The sequence below is a fragment of the Sphaerodactylus townsendi genome, linkage group LG13, assembly GCF_021028975.2.
Source record: "Sphaerodactylus townsendi isolate TG3544 linkage group LG13, MPM_Stown_v2.3, whole genome shotgun sequence".
In the NCBI taxonomy this organism is placed as follows: Eukaryota; Metazoa; Chordata; class Lepidosauria; order Squamata; family Sphaerodactylidae; genus Sphaerodactylus; species Sphaerodactylus townsendi.
Window position 1 is genome coordinate 55,402,227 of NC_059437.1, and position 26,918 is coordinate 55,429,144.

General features: G+C 43.9%; 1 protein-coding gene across 7 annotated transcripts in view; it reads right to left on the minus strand.

The window, feature by feature from the left end:
• Positions 1–26,918, minus strand: part of ATXN2 (ataxin 2) — a 59,686-nt gene that overhangs the window by 20,332 nt on the left and 12,436 nt on the right. For 3 of the 7 annotated variants that reach the window (XM_048514214.1, XM_048514211.1, XM_048514210.1), the window contains exons 2-15: positions 25,204–25,240; positions 21,741–21,800; positions 19,916–19,987; positions 18,894–19,044; positions 16,732–16,746; positions 12,397–12,521; positions 11,643–11,734; positions 9,872–10,069; positions 8,778–8,953; positions 6,315–6,527; positions 4,532–4,708; positions 3,808–4,005; positions 2,505–2,615; positions 1,105–1,175 (exon numbers count right to left, since the gene is read on the minus strand). In XM_048514214.1, coding sequence (XP_048370171.1) covers positions 1,105–1,175; positions 2,505–2,615; positions 3,808–4,005; positions 4,532–4,708; positions 6,315–6,527; positions 8,778–8,953; positions 9,872–10,069; positions 11,643–11,734; positions 12,397–12,521; positions 16,732–16,746; positions 18,894–19,044; positions 19,916–19,987; positions 21,741–21,773 — 1,632 coding nt within the window. In that variant the 5' untranslated portion in view covers positions 21,774–21,800; positions 25,204–25,240. The remainder of the gene's footprint in view (positions 1–1,104; positions 1,176–2,504; positions 2,616–3,807; positions 4,006–4,531; positions 4,709–6,314; positions 6,528–8,777; positions 8,954–9,871; positions 10,070–11,642; positions 11,735–12,396; positions 12,522–16,731; positions 16,747–18,893; positions 19,045–19,915; positions 19,988–21,740; positions 21,801–25,203; positions 25,241–26,918) is intronic. The other 4 variants (XM_048514215.1, XM_048514213.1, XM_048514212.1 and 1 more) reach the window with 2 other exon arrangements.

Sequence of the window (26,918 nt, forward strand, 5' to 3'; positions counted from 1 at the left end):
GAATTCTGTTACAACTCAACTATGCTCAGGCATTTCAAGTGTGCCTCGAAAAATAAACATTTTAGCACATTAAATTTTTTTAAAACCACTCAACCAAACCTAGCAGCAAAGTCAAATACAGTGAAAACAGAAATCACACCCAAGTGAAAGGGTGAGCTTTTGGCCCAACATCCACAGAGAGAAGAGCCCTACCAACCACGGGAAAAGGTGACAATTTATTTTAACAACTGTGTAACAGGCAACTTTTTCACCACAAGTGAATGCAATCACAGCTTTCTCCAGTGAAATTTCTGCTAGCTGCCCAGTTATTAAGTCATGGTCATGTTCAGGTTATACTCAGCTGTTGGTGTAACCCACCTCCCTCACCAGGACTTAGTTCCAACAGCAGAAGAGTTTGGATTCATATCCCCCCTTTCTCTCCTGCAGGAGACTCAAAGGGGCTTACAACCTCCTTGTCCTTCCCCCCTCACAACAAACACCCTGTGAGGTGGGTGGGGCTGAGAGAGCTCCGAGAAGCTGTGACTCGCCCAAGGTCACCCAGCTGGCGTGTGTGGGAGTGTACAGGCTAATCTGAATTCCCCAGAGAAGCCTCCACAGCTCAGGCGGCAGAGCTGGGAATCAAACCCGGTTCCTCCAGATTAGATACACGAGCTCTTAACCTCCTACGCCACTGCTGCTCCCACAATCCAGATGCCACCCATGGGCTACCCTTTGCCCATTTCTGTCATAAGGTCAGACAGCAGGAATACAAATAGTTGTGTGAGTTTTCCCTATTTAGCCATGCTGCCTTCTCACCCTTTTTATACCACCATCAGTCATACATGAAGCTTTGGAAACCCTTCTAAGGAATTTAAATGGTAGGGTCATCATCAAGACACAATAAGACCAACTGACGCTTTTTCCTGTGTGACTGATTTCAATGGGAGGTACTGTGTGTACTCAACTCTCCTCCAAAACAAAAGGTGCATAAAAGATGTTCACTTTAGCACTATTATGCTCACAGTAAGGAACACATTCAAAGGTCACACATGAAAGATGACAGATGATTGGCTCATGGGATGGATTTACAGAGCACGATTTAAACCACAGGAAAAAGGTACTCACCCTAAAGTCATTCTTGAACTTCTTTAAATCGTCAATCTGTTTTCTATGTTCTAAAACAGCTGGAGACACTCCTGTCAAGATAACATACATCATGTCAGAACTAATACTTGACACAGCACCAGCACATTTAGGGGGAAGGAAAATGCAAAGAAGAAAAGAGCAACGTTCAAATCAAAAGCAAATTCCATCAGGAAAGCCCCCAGACCCTAATTCTGGATTCCTGCCTCAACTCACGCAGGAAAAGAAAAAAATGAGAATTCACTGGAAACTGTAATCCAGTCATAACCCAAAAGACCCGGGAGGATCAAGCCGCTGGAACAACAGAAGAATTGGCCCAGTTTGCCACGTTATTTTCATCGTGTGCACAGAGGCATCTGAGTGTGATGCTACATTTTCTAAATCATTGTGGCCTCCCAAAAAGCACAACGACCAACTCCATGAACAAGGACAACTTTCCACACATTTCATTGACCATTGCGCCTCTTTGCACTGACTAGTCTATACCCGGGATGCCCAGAGTGGTGCCCATGAGTGCTATGGCAGCCACCAGCACTTTTCTTGGTATCCAACAAGTGCTTTCTAGAAAGTTAAGTTGGTCCGGGGCGGGGGGAGATTTTGCTCAGCAGGGATTTGTCACTAAAGATCTGACAGGCTATACAGATTAAAATAATATTGTTTCAGCTGCAGTTGACACCAGTGTGTTTGCCTCATTATCTCTCACTTCCCCTTTCCAAGTGTATTTTAATTACCCCTCTTCTCCCCTGATCTTGAGTGTTCTCTGATTAACCTTCTGATTAAGCACCCCCAGGTCAAAGTATGAAAGACACACTATCCTTTCAAGAAGCCCAGTTGGAGAAGGGAGATCTGGCATGGATGTTCACACAGCCAAAGTGTGCACATGGCCACATGTTACCATGGGATGGGAAAGGGTAACGCGCAGGTCTTGTTGCTGTGCCATGGATTGTCACAGTCACAAAGTGTTCAGTGAAAGTAAGGGACTCTGCAGGACATACACACGTATGTTAACAGCTTAGCAGCAGATCCACATGCATATAAACACAAATGAAATACTTCTGCACTTCAAAACAGGCTTCTGAAAAATTCATGAGCCACTACATAAACTTTGTAAGTTAAGAGCTACATATTGCTTCAAGGGGGCCTAAAAGGTACAAATCAGCAAAGCAAAGCTATGAACAGCATACAGGCATTCTAGAAGTTAATTCTCAGGACCACCTGCAAGAACAAACACTTTCTCTGCTGCCTCCTCTCTCTTCCCCCCACAAAGAAACGGTCACCACTTGTCTACTGACGTCAACAGGACAGTCACAGGATGAGGACTTCGTAATTTACGGCCCACGGGTGCTTAGATGTCCACGGTACAAAGCATCAGAGAATCTTACCTTTGCATTCTGGTTTGTTAAAGTTAGGAGACAGTTCACTTGGCTTCAGATTTTCTTTGTTTCCAGCAGGAGACGAATTCTGCCTCTGATCTTGAAGCCTGGAATCTTTAGCTAAGAAGGGAAGCCAACACACTATTAGAAGTTCACAAAAAAACAATCTATTTTACATTTTTAAAAGATATAGAACAACAGACTGGAGCAATACAATACGGAAGCAGGGAGGAGAAATGTGAATATTTCCATTCCATGTGGAACCCTGCAAACTCATGGTATAATTATCCTGCCTTTTCCCCATTTCTGGGTGGGAAAAATGACAGCTATTTGCATGCCACATATTTTGTTAATGGGGGGGGGGAGCTCAACTGGCTCATGGGTCTGATAAGCCCTCTCAAGTTGTTGTTGTTGTTGTTGTTATTATTATTTATTGGGTTTATAAACTGCCCTCCCCCGAAGTTGGCCACCCCACCCCATCACAGGCTCGTCAGTCCAGGAAACCCCCTCCCCAGTGCTGTTCTGGGGCCAGCTGAGACAGCCAGCCAGCCAGCCACCCCTTCGATTCACCCCAACCAAGTTACATTTATGTCATATCTGGCCCTTGTAACAAATGAGTCCGACACCCCTAGCCTAACCTATAATTCAAAGAAGCTCAGACTTAGTAGAAAGAAAAAGGAGAGAATAACAATTTTTCCTGGTTATTAAACATTTGTGACAACGGAACAGAGAAATATAATTTTTAGCAGCCATTCAGAAAATTAGAAGGATGCCTGCAGAGCCATCAGCAACCTCCCCTGAGGGAAAGCTGATTGAATATGACAAGCAAACCATGTGAATAAAAGTAAACGTGTGGGTGGATAACTGTTCCCTAACCATTTCAACACAAAAGGAATTTTTAGATCACCGAATGTCTTTGCAATCCTACTCAGGCTTGAAACAGGGTGAAATCCTGGAACAGATCATAGAATGCATTGTCGAAGGCTTTCACGGCTGAAGATGCCAGCCACAGATGCAGGCAAAACATCAGGAGAAAATGCTACTGGAACATGGCCATGCAACCCGGAAAACCCACAACACCCTAGAATTCAGTGGTGGCGAACCTTTGGCACTCCAGATGTTATGGACTACAATTCCCATCAGCCCCAATTGGCCATGCTGGAAGGGCCTGATGGGAATTGTAGTCCATAACATCTGGAGTGCCAAAGGTTCGCCACCATGGCCCTAGATCATAGAGTTGGAAGGGTCTCAAGGGCCATCAAGTCCAACCCCTTGCAATGCAGGAACACACAACCAAAGCACTGATATTTACCTTCACCAGATGGGGTACCTGCTCTATTAGATGCAGGACTGGCGGGGGTAGGGGAAGCAGCTTGGACAGGAGAGGCTACAGACTCTGTCGGAGTACAGCCAGCTTGAGGAGAGGAGAGGGCTGGCCCGGAAGGCACACCTCCAATACTGCTTTGCCTTGGAGAGCGAGGTCTATGTGCTTTAGGAGATAACCTAGGAGCTAAGAATGCCAAAGAGAAAAAAAAAGATATTTGACTGTAATGCACTAATAAACCTGTCATCGAAGACCACATCTACCCTGAGCTTATAAAATGGAACCTTTTATAAGTCTATCTAGGAAATTCACCCAATTTCAGTGATAAAGCACCTCACCTCTCTCCACCCCAGCAACTGATGTTAGGAGCTCCAAAGAACCCCTCATTTAAGTAACTGATTGCACTGACGCAGGAACTGCAGAGACTTTATTCATAACTCAGCTAACATTCCACTATTCTCTCTGCTAACAACCTCACACCAAACAAACCTCAAACCCAGCTCTACAGGAATCCAACCTAGGGCTTCGTACATATCTATACCATGCAGCCTAGACCAGATATGCTACCTTGCTCCAACTGAAGGGAAGGTATACCATGTAGTTTACATCAGAGGGCCTGTGTTCTCAAGCTTCACTGGCTGGAAACGTTAACAGTGGTATTAACCAAAGAGGCCAAAAGGTGACTTTCTGCAGGAGGCTGAGTTTTACTTACCCCCACTGACAACTGATGACCATGTCCCACCTGAAGGGCCACCTCTTGTTGAGGTAAGAGCGGGAGCTTCCCCTGGCAAATTGTGAGAGGCAAATTCTAAGCCACTTGTACCCCTACCCGTAGGGACTCTGTGGCCTCGAGGGTGCCTTTGTGCCTTCGGAGACATCCGTGGAGGGCCTGGAAAAAGAAGCACATGCACACACATACCCTAAACTGTGAATATCACAGAAGTCTTTGCCCCCAGTTAAATCCCACTGACAAAACAGTATCAGAATGCGACGTATGCTTAATTTCTCACAACAGTTTTTTAAAGAGCCTTTTGTTTAATGTGGGTCTTATAGTCCCTTTAAGACAAATGCGGACACACACGAGCACAGCTGAGAGAACTGAAGAAGTTTTTATCTTGGCTTCTGTGGGCTACAAACTCTCACAAAGGTTTCACCAAATCCCAACCTGCACATTTTTGGGCGGAATATTCTAACCATTCTGGTGAAAGAAAAACTGGAAAATGTGATGGTAAAAACGCAAAATTAAGAAAAAACCAAACAAGACGCTTAAATGTTTAAAAGTGCAACGACCTCCAAGTTTTTACATGTCAAATATTTCAAAAGCTCTCCCAAGTGTTCACATTTTCACAGCATTTTAGAATGAGGGCTGCACACACCCGAGAACATGTTTTTGCATCTCCTATACTCATCAAAATGATACACGAATTAGTTGTTTTCAGGTTTACAGGACACAGCATCACTGCATGAGAGCCTCAAGCCCAGGACAGAATTGAAACTGATCAATCTGCTGAACAGGCTGGGAAAAGTCACAATGTCCTCAAACTGAACTTACAAACACAATTAAGTTCTACCCCATTCTAACTCGCCTTCGCAGTTGCTTGAAAGGAGGATTTTGCAGTGGGAAAAATTTGGATGTTTTCTGCTTGAGTCATGCACCAAGAAGGAAGCAAATATGATCCAAGGCAAAGCCCTCCAGCATTAGCCACTGAGATTTCAGATGCAGGACTCCCAATTCCTCAGAGGCCCTCAGGACCACGTGTGCCCTCCATCCACGCCACTGGTTTTACCAGAATGCATGATCTCCCTGGCAATGGCGATAAGTTACACTGGACCAATGGCGATAAGTTACACTGGACCAATGTGAACCATGATTATCTTTACATTTTGCCCTTCCTCTCAGAGTTCAGAGCAACACTCTATCCCCACCCCACACCCCAATCCTCCCAGCATCTCTGTGAGATAGGTAAGGCTGAGAGGCAGGGTATACCTAGCTCAAGATCCCCCAATAAACTTCATGGGCATTTATAGGAGTTACAGTCCAGCCCCCGCCCCCCATGCTCTGCTCTTAATTAATGCTTGCTAAGCAGCCAACTTTAAACCTTAGCAAGACCTGAGTAACTTCAACCATGTGCAGTAACTCTTGATCATGGTTATGACCAGTGGGACAAGGGACTGCAACCATTTAAAGGATTGCAAGGGTTCTGCAGGCAGAGACTCTATGGTCTACTCAAGGACTGCTAGGAAGTTTAACTTATTTTTCAGAGTTCCAGGAGAAAAACACAGGTCTGTTTGGTTTTTGCAAAAAATTTCCTTAAAATAAAGAAGGTTAATAGAAATAATCATTTAAAACAAAGGGATTTTGAATTTTAAAAAGCATGTAAATTATATGTTCAGTAATGAAGAGGAAACAATTCTGTAACTTTAACTCACAGGAAGAGGCAGGGAAAACACGCAGACAAACAAAAACTCATGAACCAAAACCGTGCTATTTGTACCTTCTGAAGACATGCGTTTAGGCATAGTAGAGACAGGAGCTGGAGAGCCATGAGCAGAGGGGTGAGACGGGGGCCTGGAGGGCCGCGAGGGGGGCCTGGAGGGCGGCCTTGTAGGGGTGGCTGCCCGAGGTGGAAGAGAGTTGGGAGCTGACTGGTAGCGAGAAGGTGGGCGAGAGGAAGGAGATGGGCAAGGCGATGGCCAGGAGGGAACACCTGACAGAACAAATGATATGAAGGAAAGCATAAAAACTAAAGAAAAAAATTATGGGGGAAAAACAGGAAAAAAGTAAAAATGACAAAAAAAATGATTTCTCATACTTCTTTTAAACCCCTGGGGGACATCTGCAAGGTTAGAAGGGCCAAACAACTGCTTTAACCAGCCATTTGTGCTGCGACTCAAAACCCATACAAATGCCACTTACCATAAGTAATTGCAACCTCCTCTCCCTAGTCCAGTGATGGCGAACCTTTTCGAGACCAAGTGCCCAAACTTCAACCCAAAATCCACTTATTTATCGCAAAGTGCCAACCCAGCAATTTAACCTGAATACTGAGGTTTTCGTTTAGAAAAAACGGTTGGCTCCGAGGCGTGCGTTACTCAGGAGTAAGCATGGTGGTAGAAGGTGGCTTTGCTTTGAAGCAACCATGCCACTGTTTGAGCGGGTAAATCACGACCCTAGGAGGGTTTACTCAGAAGCAAGCTCTATTGCCAGCAACCGAGTTTACTCCCAGGTAAAGGATCGTGCTTTAGTTCTTTGCATGAAAATCAGTGGGGTTTAACAGCGCTTAACAGGGTTACCAACACTGCTTCCCCAAAACTAGGTCTTAGGTTTATGGCTAATAATCGAGCCCAGCAGCCCAGGCCAGCCTAGATGTGTGTGGGCGGGGGGGGGGGCGATTTTCCACCCACATGATGAACTCTGTGTGTGCCCACAGAGAGGGCTCTGAGTGCCACCTCTGGCACCCGTGCCATAGGTTCGCCATCACTGCCCTAGTCCCACACTTGAGAACGTTTCAGTTTGAAAATGTATATCCTTTACCACGCAGTAAAATGTCACAAGCCCATATTTTACTATACCAGGGGTGTTAAACATACAGCCTGAGAGATGGGTATAGCTATAGCCCCTCGAGGGGGCTCATCAGGCCTGCGAGCCAGCTGAGGCAACACCCACCCCCCTCGCCAGGCCAGATCAGGAGCAAGCGGGGTGGTTGCCTTGGCTTGCAGGTCTAATAAACCCTCTCAAGGCAGCCAACCCACACCACTGCAGGTTTACCAGTTCAGGCACACACACACCGCCAGTGCAGTTCTGAGGCCAGCTCCATCCCACCCACCCCCAGGCCTGGCCAGACCAAGTCACATTTATGCCACATCCAGCCCTCGTAACAAATGAGTTTGACATCCATGTACTATACCTGTGGTGGCGAACCTTTGGCACTCCAGATGTTATGGACTACAATTCCCATCAGCCCCTTCCAGCATGGCCAATTGGCCATGCTGGCAGGGGCTGATGGGAATTGTAGTCCATAACATCTGGAGTGCCAAAGGTTCACCACCACTGTACTATACCATTGGTTACAGCTTCATCTCACCAGTTCTGAAAGTTAACTCTTTCAAAGTTGCAATACTGGTGCCGGCACAACTAATTTGCTCCCAGGACAATAAAGTTGGCGACAGCATGTACAACGCTGAAATACTGGAGAGAAGACCATTGGACTATTTTTCCTTGTATCAGGTCCATTTCTATTTCAGTGCTTGGCAGGGAGCAATAGAGAAATTTCTAGGCAACTTAGCCTGCTTCTGCACCGTAAGCATTCTTCATGTTGCTTTCATTACCACAGAGAATGCAAAGCTACGCACACTGCCGATGGAGCTTCCACACTGCACGCTTTCCTCTGCCAGCCTCTCATGGCTGCAATTTTCCCTGCATTTTTTGCCCACCACAAGGCATTTTATAAAAATAGTAATTACCATAGCATTAATACAGCACTGCAGCAATTACCTCTTTTTTCTTTTTTAAAACAAATATCAGGTGCCACAGAAGAAAATGGCAGCTGCAAGAGGCTAATCCTAGGAAAATGGTGCTGATGTGGGAACAATCTGCGCAAGGCAGGAAAATGTGCACGGTTTCTTGCAAATGTTACAACTCTGCCACAGCAGCCACAGTTCTTACTCTTCCAGTGGTGGGATGCATCACAACAGGCTACTTCAAGGAAGAGTCACCACAATGTACTGTCAAAGGCTAGAAAATCTGGCACATTCCAGCTGGAGAGCCTTTGAGATGCACTTGTGGAACTGATCCTCTGAAGATGCCAGCCACAGATGCAGGCGAAACGTCAGGAGAAAATGCTACTAGAACACGGCCATACAGCCCGGAAAACCCACAATACCCTAATCACCACAATGCTCATGTAACAGCAAGCATGCCCAAGAGTTTGCCCTCTGAAGTCACAATAGATACTTGCCTCCATTAACCACTCTTTGGTCTGCCCCAGAACTTGAGCTGTAGTCTGACGAGTGAGACCCAGACCTTGAAATTGGGGCCCCTGATCCAGACTGGACCATCCTGGGGGAATTCTGCCTTCCAGGTCCCCACGACGGGGCCTCTCTACGTTGTCCAGCTGGAATGTACTTGCTCTCCCTGAAAGAGGGGAAATGCACAATGCTACATCAGCCAAGAGCTAAACCCTCTGCTCCATTATCTTTCAGCGCAGGACAGTGGGTATGCAAACTACTAACATGTTCAGAAATGGGAGAACACAGTCTCTTTTAACACAAGGCAAATCATATATGACAAACAACTCTATGGTCACTATACTGCTTCGTATCAGAAGAATGGTAAAGGACACTATTTGTTGGAAGTCAAAAAAAGGGCATTAGGATATTTAAATGGCAACTTTTGAAGGGTTTTTATAGGCAAAGGGTACTGTAGAGTGAAAGGCAAGCTCTTAAGAACAGGTCACCAGAATGTAAAACATCAGGTCAGATGGATCATTATTCAGATACGTGACAAAGCAAAATGAAAGCCAAGAGGAACATTTAGACATACTAAAAGAAGGTGGTATCATCATCATCACCACCATCACCACCACCATCATCATCATGCTAAGCAGCATATCGGGCAACAAGTGCTCTTCATAATTTTCGGTCTTGGGCAAGTGTTTCAGCCTCTTCCCATGCAATAGTCAATGACTTCAGGTTTTGCTCGAACAAGAAAGTCTAGTAATTTTAAATGCGGTGATTTTTTAATGAAGAACCATAACAATTTAATCCAGAAACCAGTCTTGTAACATAGGAGGCCATTTTTCTGACCGGATTCAAACAGGACTTAATGGAAATTCTATGTCATGTGCAGAAGACTGAATAACTCAAAGATGGAACTACATGTGAGTTCACAGATAAAAACCTTTTCACACTCAAAACTTGAGTGGTATAGCAACCCCTGGGCTTTGAGTCCCAAACAGCAAAGAAATGACCAATCAAGCTATTCAGATTTAGCTCAGTAACCCAAAATGCTTCTCCAAATATAACAAGCATTATTGCAATGATTCCCAGATACCTGCTTGCCACAGTATGACCCTCTCGCTCATTCATGCTTCTCTGAACAGCTGTGTATTTTTCTTCCTCTGACCGGTCATCATTTTCCAGAGCTGCTCGAGCTTTGTACTGAGCACTTGATTCAATTTCTTCAGCTAACTGTGTTGCTCTGGCTTCCCGCTTTAAAAATTCTTCTGAGTTATCCCTTTCTAAGGGCACCCTGAAAGGGGAAAGAAAAGGAAGACCAAAGAATTTTCACACATGTCTTTGGAAAGTCCTGTAAATAATGACCTGTCTGCAAAGGAACCCCTTTATGAGGATTCTGGTAAGGATTCTGAAATGCCCACTCACCTCAAGCAAGGCAGTGACAGGGCTTCATGGGCCACATCAACTGTCCTGCATCTCTTTACCCACACCCAACATGTCCTAACATTTGTGCATTACAGGGGGAGGTCAAACATGATTCACAGCTGTGTTTCAGAAGTGTTCCTACCATTACTGATGAAATACAACTGTTTAAACCTTGCCTTTTTCTCCTTTAACTCCTATGCTCTGAAAAGATGAGCACATAAGAACATAAGAACTAGCCTGCTGGATCAGACCAGAGTCCATCTAGTCCAGCTCTCTGCTACTCGCAGTGGCCCACCAGGTGCCTTTGGGAGTTCACATGCAGGATGTGAAAGAAATGGCCTGCTGTGGCTGTTGCTGTTCCCGATCACCTGGTCTGCTAAGGCATTTGCAATCTGAGATCGAGGAGGATCAAGATTGGTAGCCATAAATCGACTTCTCCTCCATCAATCTGTCCAAGCCCTTTTTAAAGCTATCCAGGTTAGTGGCCATCACCACCTCCTGTGGCAGCATATTCCAAACACCAATCACACGTTGCGTGAAGAAGTGTTTCCTTTTATTAGTCCTAATTCTTCCCCCCAGCATTTTCAATGAATGCCCCCTGGTTCTAGTATTGTGAGAAAGAGAGAAAAATGTCTCTCTGTCAACATTTTCTACCCCATGCATAATTTTATAGACTTCAATCATATCCCCCCTCAGACGTCTCCTCTCCAAACTAAAGAGTCCCAAACACTGCAGCCTCTCCTCATAAGGAAGGTGCTCCAATCCTTCAATCATCCTCGTTGCCCTTCTCTGCACTTTTTCTATCTCTTCGATATCCTTTTTGAGATGTGGCGACCAGAACTGAACACAGTACTCCAAGTGCGGTCGCACCACTGCTTTATATAAGGGCATGACAATCCTTGCAGTTTTATTATCAACTCCTTTCCTAATGATCCCCAGCATAGAGTTTGCCTTTTTCACAGCTGCCATGCATTGAGTTGACCTTCCCATGGAACTATCAACTAAGACGCCTAAATCCCTTTCCTGGTCTGTGACTGATAGCACTGACCCCTGTAGCGTGTATGTGAAGTTTGGATTTTTTGCCCCTATGTGCATCACTTTACATTTTGCTACATTGAACTGCATTTGCCATTTCTGAGCCCACTCACCTAATTTATCAAGGTCCGCTTGGAGCTCTTCGCAATCCTTTGTGGTTCTCACCACCCTACATAATTTGGTATCATCTGCAAACTTGGCCACCACGCTACCCACCCCTACTGTGGGCCTTCTTGCCATAAATATGGCAAGAAGGCCCACAGCACCCCCACCCCCCGGTCCCAGGCAGCAAGGGAGAGAGACTCTCTCCAGCTCTCTAAGCTGGGCTCTGACAAAAGACAGTTGTGGCAGCCAGACAAGCCAGAAGCAACCAGCATGAAATTTAAAAACTGCTCCCTGCAACTTACGTATATGAAGATAAACTGCTGTCATAAGTTGATACGACGCCGTAGTTTTCTTCATTGTATCGAAACATGTCATTGGGATCCCATCCATTAGACTAGGGAAGGAAAAGCTTAGGTCTCAAAATGGCACAAATGCAGCGTGTTTCATCAAGAAGTATCTTTCTACTTTGTAATCATCAGTTGCAAATATTGGACATCTTTGAGTCCCTTTCTACTAAGCACTGCTGCACTATAGCTACAGTCATAACAAAAAGATGATTCACCACTGCAAATATATTAACAGTTTCCCATGTTATTGCTAATGGTGGCCAAAATCCCACATGCAGGGTTACCTGTGACCCTAGAATCTGACACAGGAATAGATGAATTTAAAATTCCTGCCCTGTCTAGGAGCCCTGTCTAGGAGTAACAGGAGTGCAGAGTTTTTATGGAACACTAAAATTATCTAATCCCTTAACTCAGAAGCTTCAAAACTTTCTCAGAGTTGAAGAGTTTATTACTGCAGCCACACTGTTTTGTCTTCTGACTCCTTCATTTTAAAGCATAAGTTCAACAAAGTTCAACCCAGTTTTCACTATCTGTTTAACAGAATTTGCTTTACACAAAATTTCCCTGCAAATACAATTGACAGACTATGCTTTCCTAGTCAAGTTTGTGTGGGGTCCTCTGGAGCAACAGTAGGTGCAAAGAACAATAATGGTGTGTTACCTGGAAATTTCTGCTCCATATTCCTCCCACCCCACCATGATGTACTTACAACGTCAGTTTCTAATGCTTCAAGTTCCTCTGCAGTGGAACCTTCTCCACCATCCCAAGGTTCAAGGTCTTTCTCTTTGTGTTCACCATTCACCTTAGAACTGATTCCAGAATCTGTGAAAGCATCTACAATTGAAAAACAAACAGGAAAAAGAACTGCTAAGGAATATGAATTTAATTATCTACTGAAGCTCAACCCCTTAGGTCAGCTTTCCCCCCCTTAATTTGAGAGCTGATCCGTGTGGGAGTTCCCTTTCTGGTATATGGACAAGATTCGTCCTTTGTCCTTCTTGCTCATTAACACCATGCAGGAGATTAACCAGCTGGGCCTAGAAGACAGCTAATTCTGCCTTCAGGTGGTTCTGACTATCTTAAAGGAGACAGCTACATTCTTTAGCACCTTAAACACCAACACGATTTTTGTGGTATGAGTAGCACCTTAATGACCAACACAATTTTTGTGGTATGAGCTTTTGAGAGTTAAAGATCCCCTTGTCAGATGGTATCTGATGAAGCGAGATCTGACTCTTGAAAGCTCATACTCCAAAGATCTCGTTGGTCTCTAAGGGACTAGTAGGATTCCAATCTAGCTGTTCTCTCACGCACAGACATGGCTACCTTCTGAAGCTATCCTTAAGGAGACAGTCATGAGACCCCCTCATGAAGCAGCTGTTCCGAGACCCAAACATCCCCAGCAATTATAAGCAGGTTCCTAATGTCCCCGGTTGGGATGAAGTTCTCAAGTGGGCAGAGGTCTCGCAACTCCAGGCGCTCCTGGATGAAACAGTTTATCTGAGTCCATTTCAATCTGATTTCTGACCTGCTGTGTTCCTGAAAGTGCCTGGACTGCTCAGATTAGTGCCATTTGCCAGGGGAAATAATATGACCCTGCTGACTTCAATTCGACAGGATCTCAGCAATTTCCAGCACCATTAACCATGACATATTTCTGTAGAGGTTGGCTGCTAAGGAATGGGTTGGCCAGAATGGATACTGGTGGACAATTCCTTTCCTGCCTAACAAATGGTGTTGCTAGACTGCTCAGCTCCCTGGCATTAGTACTATGGAGTCCTCACCCGGCATTCTGGGGCATATGTATTGTCAAAGGCTTTCACGGCCGGAATCACTGGGGTGTTGTGGGGTTTCTGGGCTGTAGGGCTGTGTCCAAGTAGCATTTTCTCCTGACGCTTCGCCTGCATCTGTGGCTGACATCTTCCAGATGCATTACAAGGGGCATTACAAGAAAATGCTACTGGAACACGGCCATACAGCCCAGAAACCCCACAACACCCCATTCCGGGGCATACTTCAGAGCCCTTTGAAAGTCATAGTTGCCTTGAATGAACTAGTCTGCGCCCAAAAGCACATACACACTTCCCTGTAGCTGAGCAGTGCAGAAAGAGATCAGATATACTTGCCAACTATTGTTAACTTTTTTTTGGAAGAGCGCCTTATAATTTCCTGAACAAGTCTCCTTACATGCTACTGTACTATGGTCCTAGGGTGCTCCCAACCGTGCTACTTGTATTTTTAAAAAATAGCTTTACACTACCAACCCTGCTACTTGTGTTTTTAAAAAATAGCTTTACACTATACTAGAGGAAAATGAAAGTTATCTTGCAAACAAGACTGGCCTGTTAAGAATTACAAGATAGTTTGTTTTATTTTATTAATATCCCGGCATCCCCAACCGAAGTTAGGCTCAGGGTGGTGTACAAACATATTTAAAAACATTCTACTAATACATAAAACGCACTATTCATGCATATAATTAAAAACTCAAGATGGCAGGAACATTACAATCTATGGGAAACCACCTGGCCCAACTCAAACGTAGCCCCCCATTTTTAGAATTGTCCAAGCATGGGAGTAGTCAAGAGAGGGGCAATGCAGAGTGACAAGACTCAGTGATGGTTCACTGTTGTAGGGAGGCCAGCAGATGACACTGGGACATACAAGTGGCCTCAACCAAATGCCCGGAAGAACATCTCGATCTTACAGGCCCTGAGGAACTATTTAAGATTCCAGAGGGCCCTGGTGTCAGCTGACAGAGAGTTCCATCAGGCTGGAGCCAGGGCAGAGAAGGCCCTGGCTCTGGTTGAGGCCAATCACACATCCTCAGGGTCAGAGACCACCAGGAGATTTTTGTCGGAGGACCAGAGCATCCTGTGCGGGCAATTTAGGGTGATGTGGTTCCACAGATATTAGGGTCTCAGGACCTTGAAGGTTAAAACCAAAACCTTCAACCTGATTTGGAATTCCACCAGCAACCAGTGCAGCTGTTGGAACACAGGTGAGACCAAGCATTTTAAGGCTGTACCCTGAATCCCAGCATAAGCGAGGCAGTGGGACAAAAGATTGTAATCAACAATGCCAAATACTGCTGTGAGATCTAATGATGCCAGCAGCGCTGACCTGCCTTGGTCTAGCTGCATCCAGAGCTCATCTGTGATGGCGACCAGCACCCCATGGCCAGGATGGAAGCCAGATTGGAAGGGATCCAAAACCAATGCATCCTCCAGAAATACTTGTAGCTGTTCCGCAACCACCCTCTCAACTATCTCAACTTGCCATGAATGGTAAGTTCAAAACTGGGTGGTAGTTGGCCAGATCCATGGGATCTAAATGATGGCTTCTTCAAGAGCGGGCCTCTTTTGACCACCCTGGGAAAACTCCCCACAATAGGGAGTGGTTGACAATTTCCAACGGGGGGGGGGGGGTCAGTGACACCTCACAGCTGGCCTTCACCAGCTATGAAGAACATGGATCCAGAGTGCAAGTGGTAGGAGTTATGGCTGCCAGCACCCTGTCAACATCGGATGGACAGAGCAGATCAAAGTGGTCCAATGTAGGACCAGAATACAGCCAAGGGGTTTCCAGTCCCCTCACTGTTTCAATCGTCCATAACATTTGTAGAACACTCTGGACACTGAAAGTGCTATACAAATGGTAAGTACTATTATTAAGTGTGTGCAAGGATTTCAAAGGCATTTGACATTTGAGCTTCAAGTTTCACACATCATCTCTCATACAAGAGTCTTGTGGTACCAAGAATAATCCGGTCTCCTTTGGTAGTGGCCTGAAATAAAACTCCAAACCCAGTAGAGCTTCTAAGAAAAGAAAGTACACGGATCTTACTTGAAAAAATCCTACCCTCAGCTCACAAAATAATCTGGGACAGACAACCCAGTTTGCTTGATGATTAAATAACCGAACATCCACAGAACAGATCACATTTTTTACACAGATCTGATTCTTGCTACAAATCAGTGTTTACATAAATGATGTCACTCAGTGCTGAAGTCAGAGCCTTTATATCTAAGAATATATTCTTTGTGATAAAGCAACTTTTAATGTCTGATTTTCATTTTTACTCTTTTTAAAGCATTCATATCCCAGCTTTCTTCTTGGAAACTACCTCAACCACCGATGTTTCGCTGAAAGTGCATAAAAGAAAATTAGCCGTCATTTGAAAATTAAAATGGCATTTCTAACAACACATGCAAGATGACATTCTTGTATTTTGCACTAAAAGACCCAAGAGTGGGACGGGGAGAAAGAATGAAACTATCATCCCTCAGGTGCCATTCTCAGTCACTCAAGCAGTCAGAACCCCCCACTTTGTCCGTGAACCCCTCTTAAAGGAGGAAATAAGTCTTCTCAACACCCAGTTTATATTACAGGGGCATTACAAGATGTTAGTGAGTAATTAATTCATGTTAAGCGACTGTGAGAATGTACCTTAATATTTAAGGATAGATGGAATGCCAAAAACAAACAACTACAAGTAGGATGGAGATAACTATAGCACAATCCACAATGACCCATTGAAAAGAGTTAGACTGAAGCCACTGAGGGTGGCCCAACTAAAATACCTAGGACCACTGCCCCCCAGCCCTCCTGAGCACAGCTGTTGCTGAAGCTCATTTTTTTCCCTCATGGAGACCGAGAATGCCCCTGCCTCCTCCGAATGAGGTCCAAAAGGGTTGGAGAAAAGAAACATCATATTCTCCCAATACCCATTTTGGGGGGCATATCAAATGGGTCCAAGTCTCTCGGTTATTCTATAGATTTAAGGCAATGTTCTGCTGACACCAAGGGGGAAAGGAAGAACAAGACTGTGCAAGAGCCAGATCCACTCCCAAAAGAGAAGCTCAGTCAAATATTCCAATACTGATTCACCAATTTGCAGCATGCATTATTTCTAGTGCCAAAAAGCTGCAACTGAAGTTACAAATGCATCCAGTGCATACGACTCAGTTTTGCTGATCGCTTTTTAAAAAAGAGCATTATGCTAAATCAAGGTGCAGAAATAGAAGACTGCCAAGTCAATTACCTGTTTCTGAAGGAACTACAACAAACATGGGAAGAAAAAGAAAGTAAAAATAAGTCAGATTGTAACGCAGGTGCAAATTCAGGTGTTTCGCATTACACAGCCACATTGCATTCTCTGTCTTATCTACTGTAATTTCTATACTTTCCATGCTCCAAAGACTGACAACCATAACATCAAAATTTGAATAGGTTGCCTATTCGTCAAGATACATCTTTACCCTCCTTCAGTCAATACTGCCAAGCCCCATGGACACCACCAAGGTTTGAAAACCACTGAAGAAAGAAAGAGGTGGCTGTCTTTGCTGTATGACTAAAATTCTAGAAAACTGAGAAGCGCCATAATGAAATATAAATACTTTAACACACTGGCAGCAAAAATATTCCCCGCTACCTTAGCCAATGAGACCAACACACAAGTTATGATTGTGCCACAAGTCCCAGAATCCAGTACACTCAACAGGAGTGCCAAACATGCCACCCAGGGGCTGGATCTGGTACCTTGAGGAGGGCTTATCAGGCCCATGAGCCAACTGAGGCACCCTCACCCCCTGCTCCCAATCTGGTCTAGCGTGCCCAGGCCAGATAAGCCTCTCAAGGCAGCCACCCCACGCTGCTGTGGGCTCACCCCCTCAGTGCCATTCTGGGGCCACAGAGGAAGCTATCACCACCCCAAATCTGGCCTGACCAAGTCACATTTATGTCATATCTGGCCCTTGTAATTGTGTTTGACACCCCTCTACTACAAGGTCTGAAAGGAGCTGTTAATTTAATAAATGTTAATTAGCTAATTCCTGAAACTCAGGGTTTAACAATGATCTTGAAATACAGCTGTATATCTTGAATACACAGCCCTTCCCATTTTGTAAAAACCAATCCACTAGGGCAGAAGTAATTTAGAGTGCCAAGGATGACTGTTCTTTGATACAACGGTCATGTGCAGAGCAAGCTCTTTCCTCGTTTTCTAGTCTGAGTCCTGTGCACAGAACAGATCTTTCAGTGCACAGAACAGTCAGCTGCCCTAAACTTCCTGTTCTCAGAATTCCCCAGAAATCCTCATGGGCCGGAATGGCAGACTTCAGCTCCCACACAACCACAAACAAAAACTCCACTAGAATCTCAGGAATGCCTTTGTTGTTTGACGGAGGTTCATGTTAAACCAGTCTAAGAAAGCCTCAGATGCTACCTAGAAAGCATTCATTCTCTCTCCCTCTCATGTGCACACCCACACCCCAAAACACAATGTTGCTCGACTGCTTCCTCTACAGCTCTGAGAGACCCTCTGCAAACTAATTTTAGAAAGCATTGTTCTGGACTCTAGAATTTATTTGAAAAGACGGAATTGGCAGCCTAACCTAACTGTATCAAGCAGCACTGGATCACTGTCAAAAAAACCCCAAGGAGAACAAAAAATCCCCTCATTTCAAATACTTAATATGCTAACATTTATTTCTCATAATGAAGTGCCTATACGATCTTGACATGAGAACAAGCAAGAACTTTTCACTGATGATAATCCCAGAGCATTTAAAGCTTTCCTCGCTGTTTGAAAACATGATTTTCTTCACCTGCTGAACTTCCAGCTCTTTTTAGCCCTTATAAATCCTGTTCAGCTCTGATCTCAAACTCACTGAACTTCTTTGCCTTACTATTGCCACTTTCTAAGGAAGCCCTTGACAAAAAGGGAACATGAAGGAAGCTGTGACCAGGAGGTCAAAAGCCCAGATCAAGTTTAAAACAGCAGCCACCACTGTACTGTGTGACTCCACAATGTCCTTCCTCAGCGTGAGTAGGGTTACGCTAGCCTAAGTCCATCAAAGGGCTTAGAGTGGTTTACCTCTGCACAGGATTGCACCATAAAGGTTCCAATTAGCGGCAACCTTTTAGTTATCTCCCAAGATTGCTTGCTTCAAATGGGGATCCATAACCCCTTGCCAAATCACATGCTTCTGATGTATAAGGCTTTCCCTGGTTTTTCCAGTAGTAGTAAGGGGAAAGGACTTTGACCAAGAAACTAGAACAGCAGCTAAGCTCAACTGTCTGCCTTGAGCTACAGTTCTGATTGATCACAAGACAGTTCCTTACACCCTGCCTAGAAACAACACATGTAGCCTTTAATAAAAGCAACAAGCAGGCATAAGAAAACATTCTAACATATCAACATACCTCTTCGTGCATAACTGGAATCCATGTCTTTGAATTGCACCATAACAAAATCTGAGGATTTGAACAGGATACTTTCTATTATGTCTTCTCGTTTTGGCCCCAGATTGGATTCTGCAGTTTTTCTATGAGCAGCATCAAGCACTAAATCACACTGAAATACAAGGGAGTCATCTTTACTGTGCAGAGCGCAGGCATGTAACACAAATCATCTTATAAATACATTTTCCAAATTTTAGCCAAGATATAATTAAAACTTCTGGAGAAATGAACCCACAGGAATGTACATATCTTTCTGAGGAAAAGCAGGAAGGCATGCAATCACTCACACAACCGGTAAATCAACCTCAATTAAGCTGTATCAACAGACAACTAAGTATTACTTTAATCAAAGGCTGGTCAAAAAGAGAACTTCCTCAAACTCAGGTTAGCCTCCCAACCTATAAGAACTCAAGTTTCTGCATGGCCATGCAGCACTCTCTGGTGGATAGCAAAGTCACCTTCTATAGAAGCAGAAACATACATTTCAAAAGAAAAGGAACAAACTGACAGAATCCTACATTATCAACAGGCACAGCTATAACTGCTTATCTGTTACAGGTTTAGAACATAATAGTCAAGTTGTATGGTTGCCTGGACTTCACTGCTACACGTACAAACTTCAGTTTCTAACTGCCTGCTTTGCCAGTTTCATCAGCAATTATTCTAGTAAAACCTGCGGGTGTGCAGAAACATCCACTGCAAAAAGCACAACGAGAGAGCGGGGGTGGGGGGGGGGGGGGGAGAGACAGACAGACTGATTTGTTTTAAGGGTTGTCAATTACTTCCAGATTTTAAAAAAAGTAAATAATTAACTCAATGAATTGCGCCTTTATTACTTCGCTACCCAGGAGCTACAAGCAAGCACCAAAAAGACCAGCTCTCAGTACTGTTTCTGCCATCAAAACATAGTTAAATCCTACCGAGCAATTAGTTGGGGAGGATAACACACACAAAGGGGGGGGGGGGGAGATAAATGAATTTACCTTAGGACTGTAAGTTTTAAAAACTCCTTCATATATATTTCCATTTTTCACTTGTACTTCACATTTTGATCCCTAGATGCAAAATACAACCTGTTAGAGGAATTCTCATTCTAGTATAGTGATTATAAAACTAAGCATTACTGAGCCATAAGAAGCAGCAACAAGCAGTTTGTGGAACTGTACCCTTGAGCAAAATCTTCATTCATTCTCAAGCAACCAATCAAATTTTCCAGCTCACTGATGTATTTAGAGATTATGTATTCAGACGAAGCCTCCATTTTGAGGCAGCTAGTAAGACTGAGCAGAAACAGTTTAACAGAATAAAATTCTGCCATGCTAAATAGTCCTTCATTGTTGCTCACTTGAATCCCCAGAACTGTGGTTATTACATTTGCATACCGCCCTTCCTTCAAGGAACTCGGAGCTGCACTTCATCATCACAACAACTCTATGAGACAGATTAAGGCAGGAGGTAGCAACTTCCTCAAACCCTGTGGCTGCACTTCTCAGCTGAGTGGGAACTGGAAACTGGGTTTCTAGCCACTGAGCCACATTATTAGGTCTTACGCTGCTTATGAGGCTTGGAGGACCCTCCGTGGAGAAAGTGGATGCAAAACCAGACTGTTTGCACCATAAAAGAAGTTCAATTCATTGGAGGCACTTGCAAAATATTCACAGCCAGCACAGGCTAGCAGCTCAATTTTCAAAGACTGAGACGATGCCCAGATGACTCACTTCTAATTTCCCAGTTGCCGACATTTTAAAGTGTGGCTTAGTGTGCAGATTTGAGGCTTCAATTTTGCATTGGGAGTAGGGGTATATACCCTTTCTTCTGGGTTGTTTTTTGTTTGATCAGGTTTAATGGTCACAGAAATTTTTAAACAAGCTGGAGAAAAAAACAAACCCCCCATCCTAGCTTTTTCCAGGAATTTGAAAAATTTCAGATCTGTTAAACTCAATCCCCCAAAATTGCAGCGGCTTCCAAACCCACGTGGAATTTGGAGGCTGTAATGCCACAGTGCTGAATGCTGGGCTTCGCATTACTCAGGATCTGCTTTCTGGCTCCCTGAAATCACTGCCATTTTAGGGGGATTAACCGACCCCCTCCAAAGGGACAACGAGGTATTTTTCAGGGTTTTTTTTCCCAGCTTCACTTTGCCGAATACACCCCTTCTAACTGGTACAATGCAGGAACAGAGATGAGACTAGGTCAGTGGTGGCGAACCTTTTCGAGACCGAGTGCCCAAATTGCAACCCAAAACCCACCTATTTATCGCAAAGCGCCAACCCGGCAATTTAACCTGAATGCTGAGGTTTTAGTTTAGAAAAAACCAGTTGGCTCCTTCTTCCTCTGCCCATCTGCTCGAGCAGGGGCCAGCCTGCTCTAGCCTCCAGCAAGTCCCACGCACACCGCTCTGTGCCTCTCTAGCATCTCTGCCTCCTCTGTGCCCCCCCCCCCTCGGGCAACAGCCACCCAGAGCACAGGGACCAGGCCCGCCAGCCAAGTCCTCCCTGCTCACCGTGGTGCGCACACATTGTGCTCAGTGGCCCAGGCCAGCCTAGATGTGTGTGTGGGTGTGATTTTCCGCCCCCCACATGACGAACTCTGTGTGCACGTGCCCACAGAGAGGGCTCTGAGTGCTGCCTCTGGCACCCGTGCCATAGGTTCGCCATCATTGGACTAGGTCAACCCTTTAATGAAGAGACAGTACACAAATTTCCCAGTCATAAAATAGGGATTGTCCACATACACTTACTAAGCCACTACAACATGTTTACAGAACGTTACATTTACAGGAGATTATGCCATATGTGAAAAACTTACAACAACAGATGTAAGTATGTGAACCATTCGCATGTTTGCATAGATGCCATGAAAAGAAATCTGAAACAAGAGAAAAACCCCATTAGGCATCAAAGCACAGTTTTATATCATACAAAGATTTAGATGATCATGAGAAAACTGCTCTAGGAAGCTCCAAGTAACAGTCTAATTAATCCAGTTCTGAATCAAAACAACTCAAATTATTTTCCATGCCTCACTAACCTGACAGGGAGATGTTGAACTACTAGTCCAGGGGTCTGCAGGTTGCAGACCCCTGGACTAGTCACTCCTACCTCACTTAATCTGGCCCATCTACTTTCTAAAAATGCTAGGCAGGTGCCATGAAAGTTATACACTGGTGCCATGAAAGTTATGAGCAGGTGCCCATGGGCACCACATTGGGGAAATCTGGTCCAACCGTATAGAAGACAAAATGGAAAATGTTTTGATGCTATATTTTTCTGTGGGAAGTTCTCCATGCCACACATGTAATTACAGTCTCTGTTAACCTATAGCTGTGGGGGTGTTGTGCTGCAAAGGAATCACATGCAATGGACTTAATGTGGGAAAGGGAGCACTTGAACATGTTCCAGGCTTGTACATGATACACTTGCCTTCTTTGGCTAACATTATTTACATTTTTATAACAATAGATAAATACTTAATTTGTTTAAATTTAAAATTTCCATAAAACTCACATTCTGCAACAAGCACAATTAAGGTGAAGCAGAAGTAGGAAGATCTTAGCTCTAACTTTAGGGGAAATGGGAACAGGCAACTCAGTTTTTTCTTGGCAATTTAAAATTAGAAGATATGCACACAACTAGAATAGTCAGAAGAAGAAAAAGGAGGAAGGAGTTTGGATTTACACCCATCCTTTATCTCCTTTAAGGAGACTCAAATGGGCTTACAAACTCCTTTCCCTTCCTCTTCCGACAACTTGTGAGGTAGGTGGGACTGAAAGAGTTCTGACTGAACTGTGACTAGCTCAAGGTCACACAGCAGGAATGTAGAAGTGGGGAAACAAATTCACCAGATCAGAGTCTGCTGCTCATGTAAAGGAATGGGGAATCAAACCCAGTTCTCCAGATTAGAATCAATTTGCTCATAATCGCTACACCACACTCAAAAGATACTTGAAACCCAATTAAAAGAGACACCCTTCCCACACACACTGACTATTTAGGTTCATCACATAAAGCAACAGTGCAATTTAACAGTGTACTGCATTCATTTTAGAAAAGGGGCAAAATACAAAGATGCTATTTAGCCTATAAACTCCAGAAGCCTCTGGATAGATTTTTGAAAGGGATCAACTTACTGTAAGGGAACACATCTTCACCCAAGCACTGTGTGCATCAATGAAAGTTCTGACGGAATTCAGACATATTACTGCCTGGAACCCAATCCACCTTGGCAACAGATTCATTTTACTAGCTGGCAGCATCAAGTATACAATATTCTTACAAACAAACATACACTACACGTCTCCGATCCTTGTCCAGGCAACCCTATGAAATGTGGTATGTTGCCCAGGTAGCTTGTTTTGGTGGGTCTACCCAAGTGTACAGGTAGTGATGCCACAGCTTGAAGACTGGAACCTCCCTCCATTCCTTCATCAATTTTAGTCTTGTGAGCCAAACAAGAGGAAAAATGAAAAACCCATCCTTTTTATTTTACTGATGAGCTGACAGTCTCTGTGCTGCCTTATATTGTCTGGCTGTTACCTGGCCATATTGAAACACATTTGGTTTGTGACATCATCAATTATCCTAAAAAAAGATAGGAGTTAACTCAGTAAAGTAATATTAAGGACTTGTCATGTGAGAGGAGTTTCCAGAAAACACATCTGGTTTGAAGAATACCATGGTTCTATGCTTCATGTACCAGTAATAAATGCTTCTTGAAACACAAGGCTTCACAGGTGGTGCCACCAAGAACGTTCTGGCTTCTTGGATCATGGTCCAATGGCCTGCCCAAGAAGGTCAAGAAAGATCCCATTCTCCTGACTTTCTGCAAACTAGGCAAAACTAAACTATTCAAGATAACTTTTCTATGCAGGTAAAAGAACTGCCATGTACAAACTGTGCTCTATACTGCTGGGTATAGCTCATTGTATGCAGGATACTATTTATGAGATTTCTGTACCATTCAATCTATTCATGTGAATACTTGTGCTCAGCTTCAGTTATCTCTGGTGGTTCCAGACTTCTAAAATCCTAATGCATTGGTTACTGAATGCCCCATGCTGTTCACTGTATTGACTCACTAAGTGTAATGCACCCTTGAGTCTCTGTGAAAAAGGGAGACTGTAAATAACATAAATGACCTGGAATTCATAAATGACCTGGAAGTAGGGGTGGGTAGCGTGGTGGCCAAGTTTGCAGATGATACTAAATTATGTAGGGTGGTGAGAACCACAAAGGATTGCGAAGAGCTCCAAGCGGACCTTGATAAATTAGGTGAGTGGGCTCAGAAATGGCAAATGCAGTTCAATGTAGCAAAATGTAAAGTGATGCACATAGGGGCAAAAAATCCAAACTTCACATACACGCTACAGGGGTCAGTGCTATCAATCACACACTATGAAAGGGATTTAGGGCGCCTTAGTTGATAGTTCCATGGGAATGTCAACTCAATGCATGGCAGCTGTAAAAGGCAAACTCTATGCTGGGGATCATTAGAAAAGGAATTGATAATAAAAACTGCAAATATTGTCATGCTCCTTATATAAAGCAGTGGTGCGACTCACACTTGGAGTAACTGTGTCCAGTTCTAGTCAGCCGTGATCTCAAAAAGGATATTGAGGAGATAGAAAAAGTGCAGAGAAGGGCAACGAGGATGATTGAGGGACTGGAGCACCTTCCCTATGAGGAGAGGCTGCAGCGTTTGGGACTCTTTAGTTTGGAGAGGAGACGTCTGAGGGGGGATAGGATTGAAGTCTATAAAATTATGCATGGGGTAGAAAATGTTGACAGAGAGACATTTTTCTCTCTTTCTCACAATACTAGAACCAGGGGGCATTCATTGAAAATGCTGGGGGGAAGAATTAGGACTAATAAAAGGAAACACTTCTTCACGCAACGTGTGATTGGTGTTTGGAATATGCTGCCACAGGAGGGGGTGATGGCCACTAACCTGGATAGCTTTAAAAAGGGCTTGGACAGATTTATGGAGAAGTCAATCTATGGCTACCAATCTTGATCCTTCTTGATCTCAGATTGCAAATGCCTTAGCAGACCAGGTGCTCAGGAGCAGCAGCAGCAGCAGGCCATCGCTTTCACATCCTGCATGTGAGCTCCCAAAGGCACCTGGTGGGCCACTGTGAGTAGCAGAGTGCTGGACTAGACGGACTCTGGTCTGATCCAGCAGGCTAGTTCTTATGTTCTTATAAACAATTTTAAGAAGTAAGTATTAGATAACCATCAGCACCACCTCATTTAATGCTAAAATATATACTTACCGAAGGCTGAGGTGGCCCTTTGCCACTGCTGCGACCTCTGAAATTAATAAACAGAGAAGGCAGTCAACAAAAGAGAAGGTATTTACAATGCAGAACTCTATCTTTGTTCAAAACAGAAAACTAGCAAGCCTACTCATAGCTATAAGGAATAGGAGACAGAGCCCAGACAGGCTGCTTTGAATAGGTACCATGCAGTAAATACCATCTCTCACAACAGAAAGCTTTCCTCTTCTCAGACTCTTCCGGATCAACTCACATGATCCTGGCAACAGTGAATCCGGCAGAGAGCTGCACGCATCACCCACAGAACACAAATTTAAGAACTTAAAAGATATTAGGCAGATTCTCCTGCCGATAGATTAAAAAGAAGCTGAATGCATATAAAGCAGGGGCCTGCAACCTGCGGCTCTCCAGATGTTCATGGACTACAATTCCCATCAGCCCCTGCCAGCATGGCCAATTGGAACTGTAGTCCGTGAACATCTGGAGAGCCACCGGTTGCAGGACCCCTGATATAAAGCAATCAGATTTTAGTGGTGACCTGCTACTCTCCCTTACACCTCTAGAATTCCCTATGGTTTCCACATATAATTCACCAAGTATATATTTTCAGATCTGATTCTCTCAGGTTGGGTTTACTTTTGTAACCTCTGTGCTGGGGTACAAAAGCACCTTGTTCTAGAAGCAATTTTCTTAATTGGCTGGTTTCTGTACAGTTCAATCAACAGACTTATTTCAACTGTTCAGTAAAATTACTTTGATATACATCATAGATGTTAGGTATATTACTGAACAGTTTTCAAAATCATAGTCAGAAATTATGTGAATAAGCATAATTTTGCTTGTACACAAAAATCTCACACTATTTGATAACCAATGTAACAGCGGAAGCTTGGTAACTAACACAGTACATTCTATCTGACTTAAAATTCTGCCTACAGCTTTAAAGGGAAACACCTTCAACTATCTGACTAATTCATAGTATTCTGCACTCCTGGGACTTTCATCACCTCAAAGTACACTAACCTTGATAAAAAAAATCTTGGAAAAAAAATCAGGTCAAATGCATATTCTCGGATAGCTTACAAGTATCTGGGTTTTAATTGTGAATAGTAAGAGAAAGCATCCATATCAGTACACGTGCAACACAAATCATCACTATGGTGCTTAACAATTATTTGTTCCGAACCAAAATTAACTGTCAAAAAGGCAACATTAAATACTCAGTTATGTCTGGCAAATCCTCCTCTAACAATTCTCACATAAGAAGGCTTCCCCCACTTCTTAGAAATGTGTGATGCCTTTCAGTGGCACAAGTCTGTACAACACAGGTATCAACTATTTCATATAGCATCAGAAATACACACATCGTGCCATACAGAGCATAGTTTGACAGGTCCATATGAGAGAACACACAACAAGTAGACGGATGTGGGTGAGATGGAGATTAGCAGAACTGTTCTCTTTAAAAGTGTTTTATATGCAACATCTTCCCTTCTGACAGTGGAGGCCAACTTTCACTACAGCCCTTTGCGGGGGCCAGCCACTGATGGGCGCTCCTCTCCCCCCCTTTTTCTCCCCTCCCCTTTTACACTCTGGGTCATAATATTTATGGGGGCCCTCCGCTCTCTTATTTTGTTTCTTTCCAGGGTGGGTTTATGAAGTTTTGTGTTGGACGCCAATCTAATTTTGTTAATTTATTGTTTTAAGGGGTT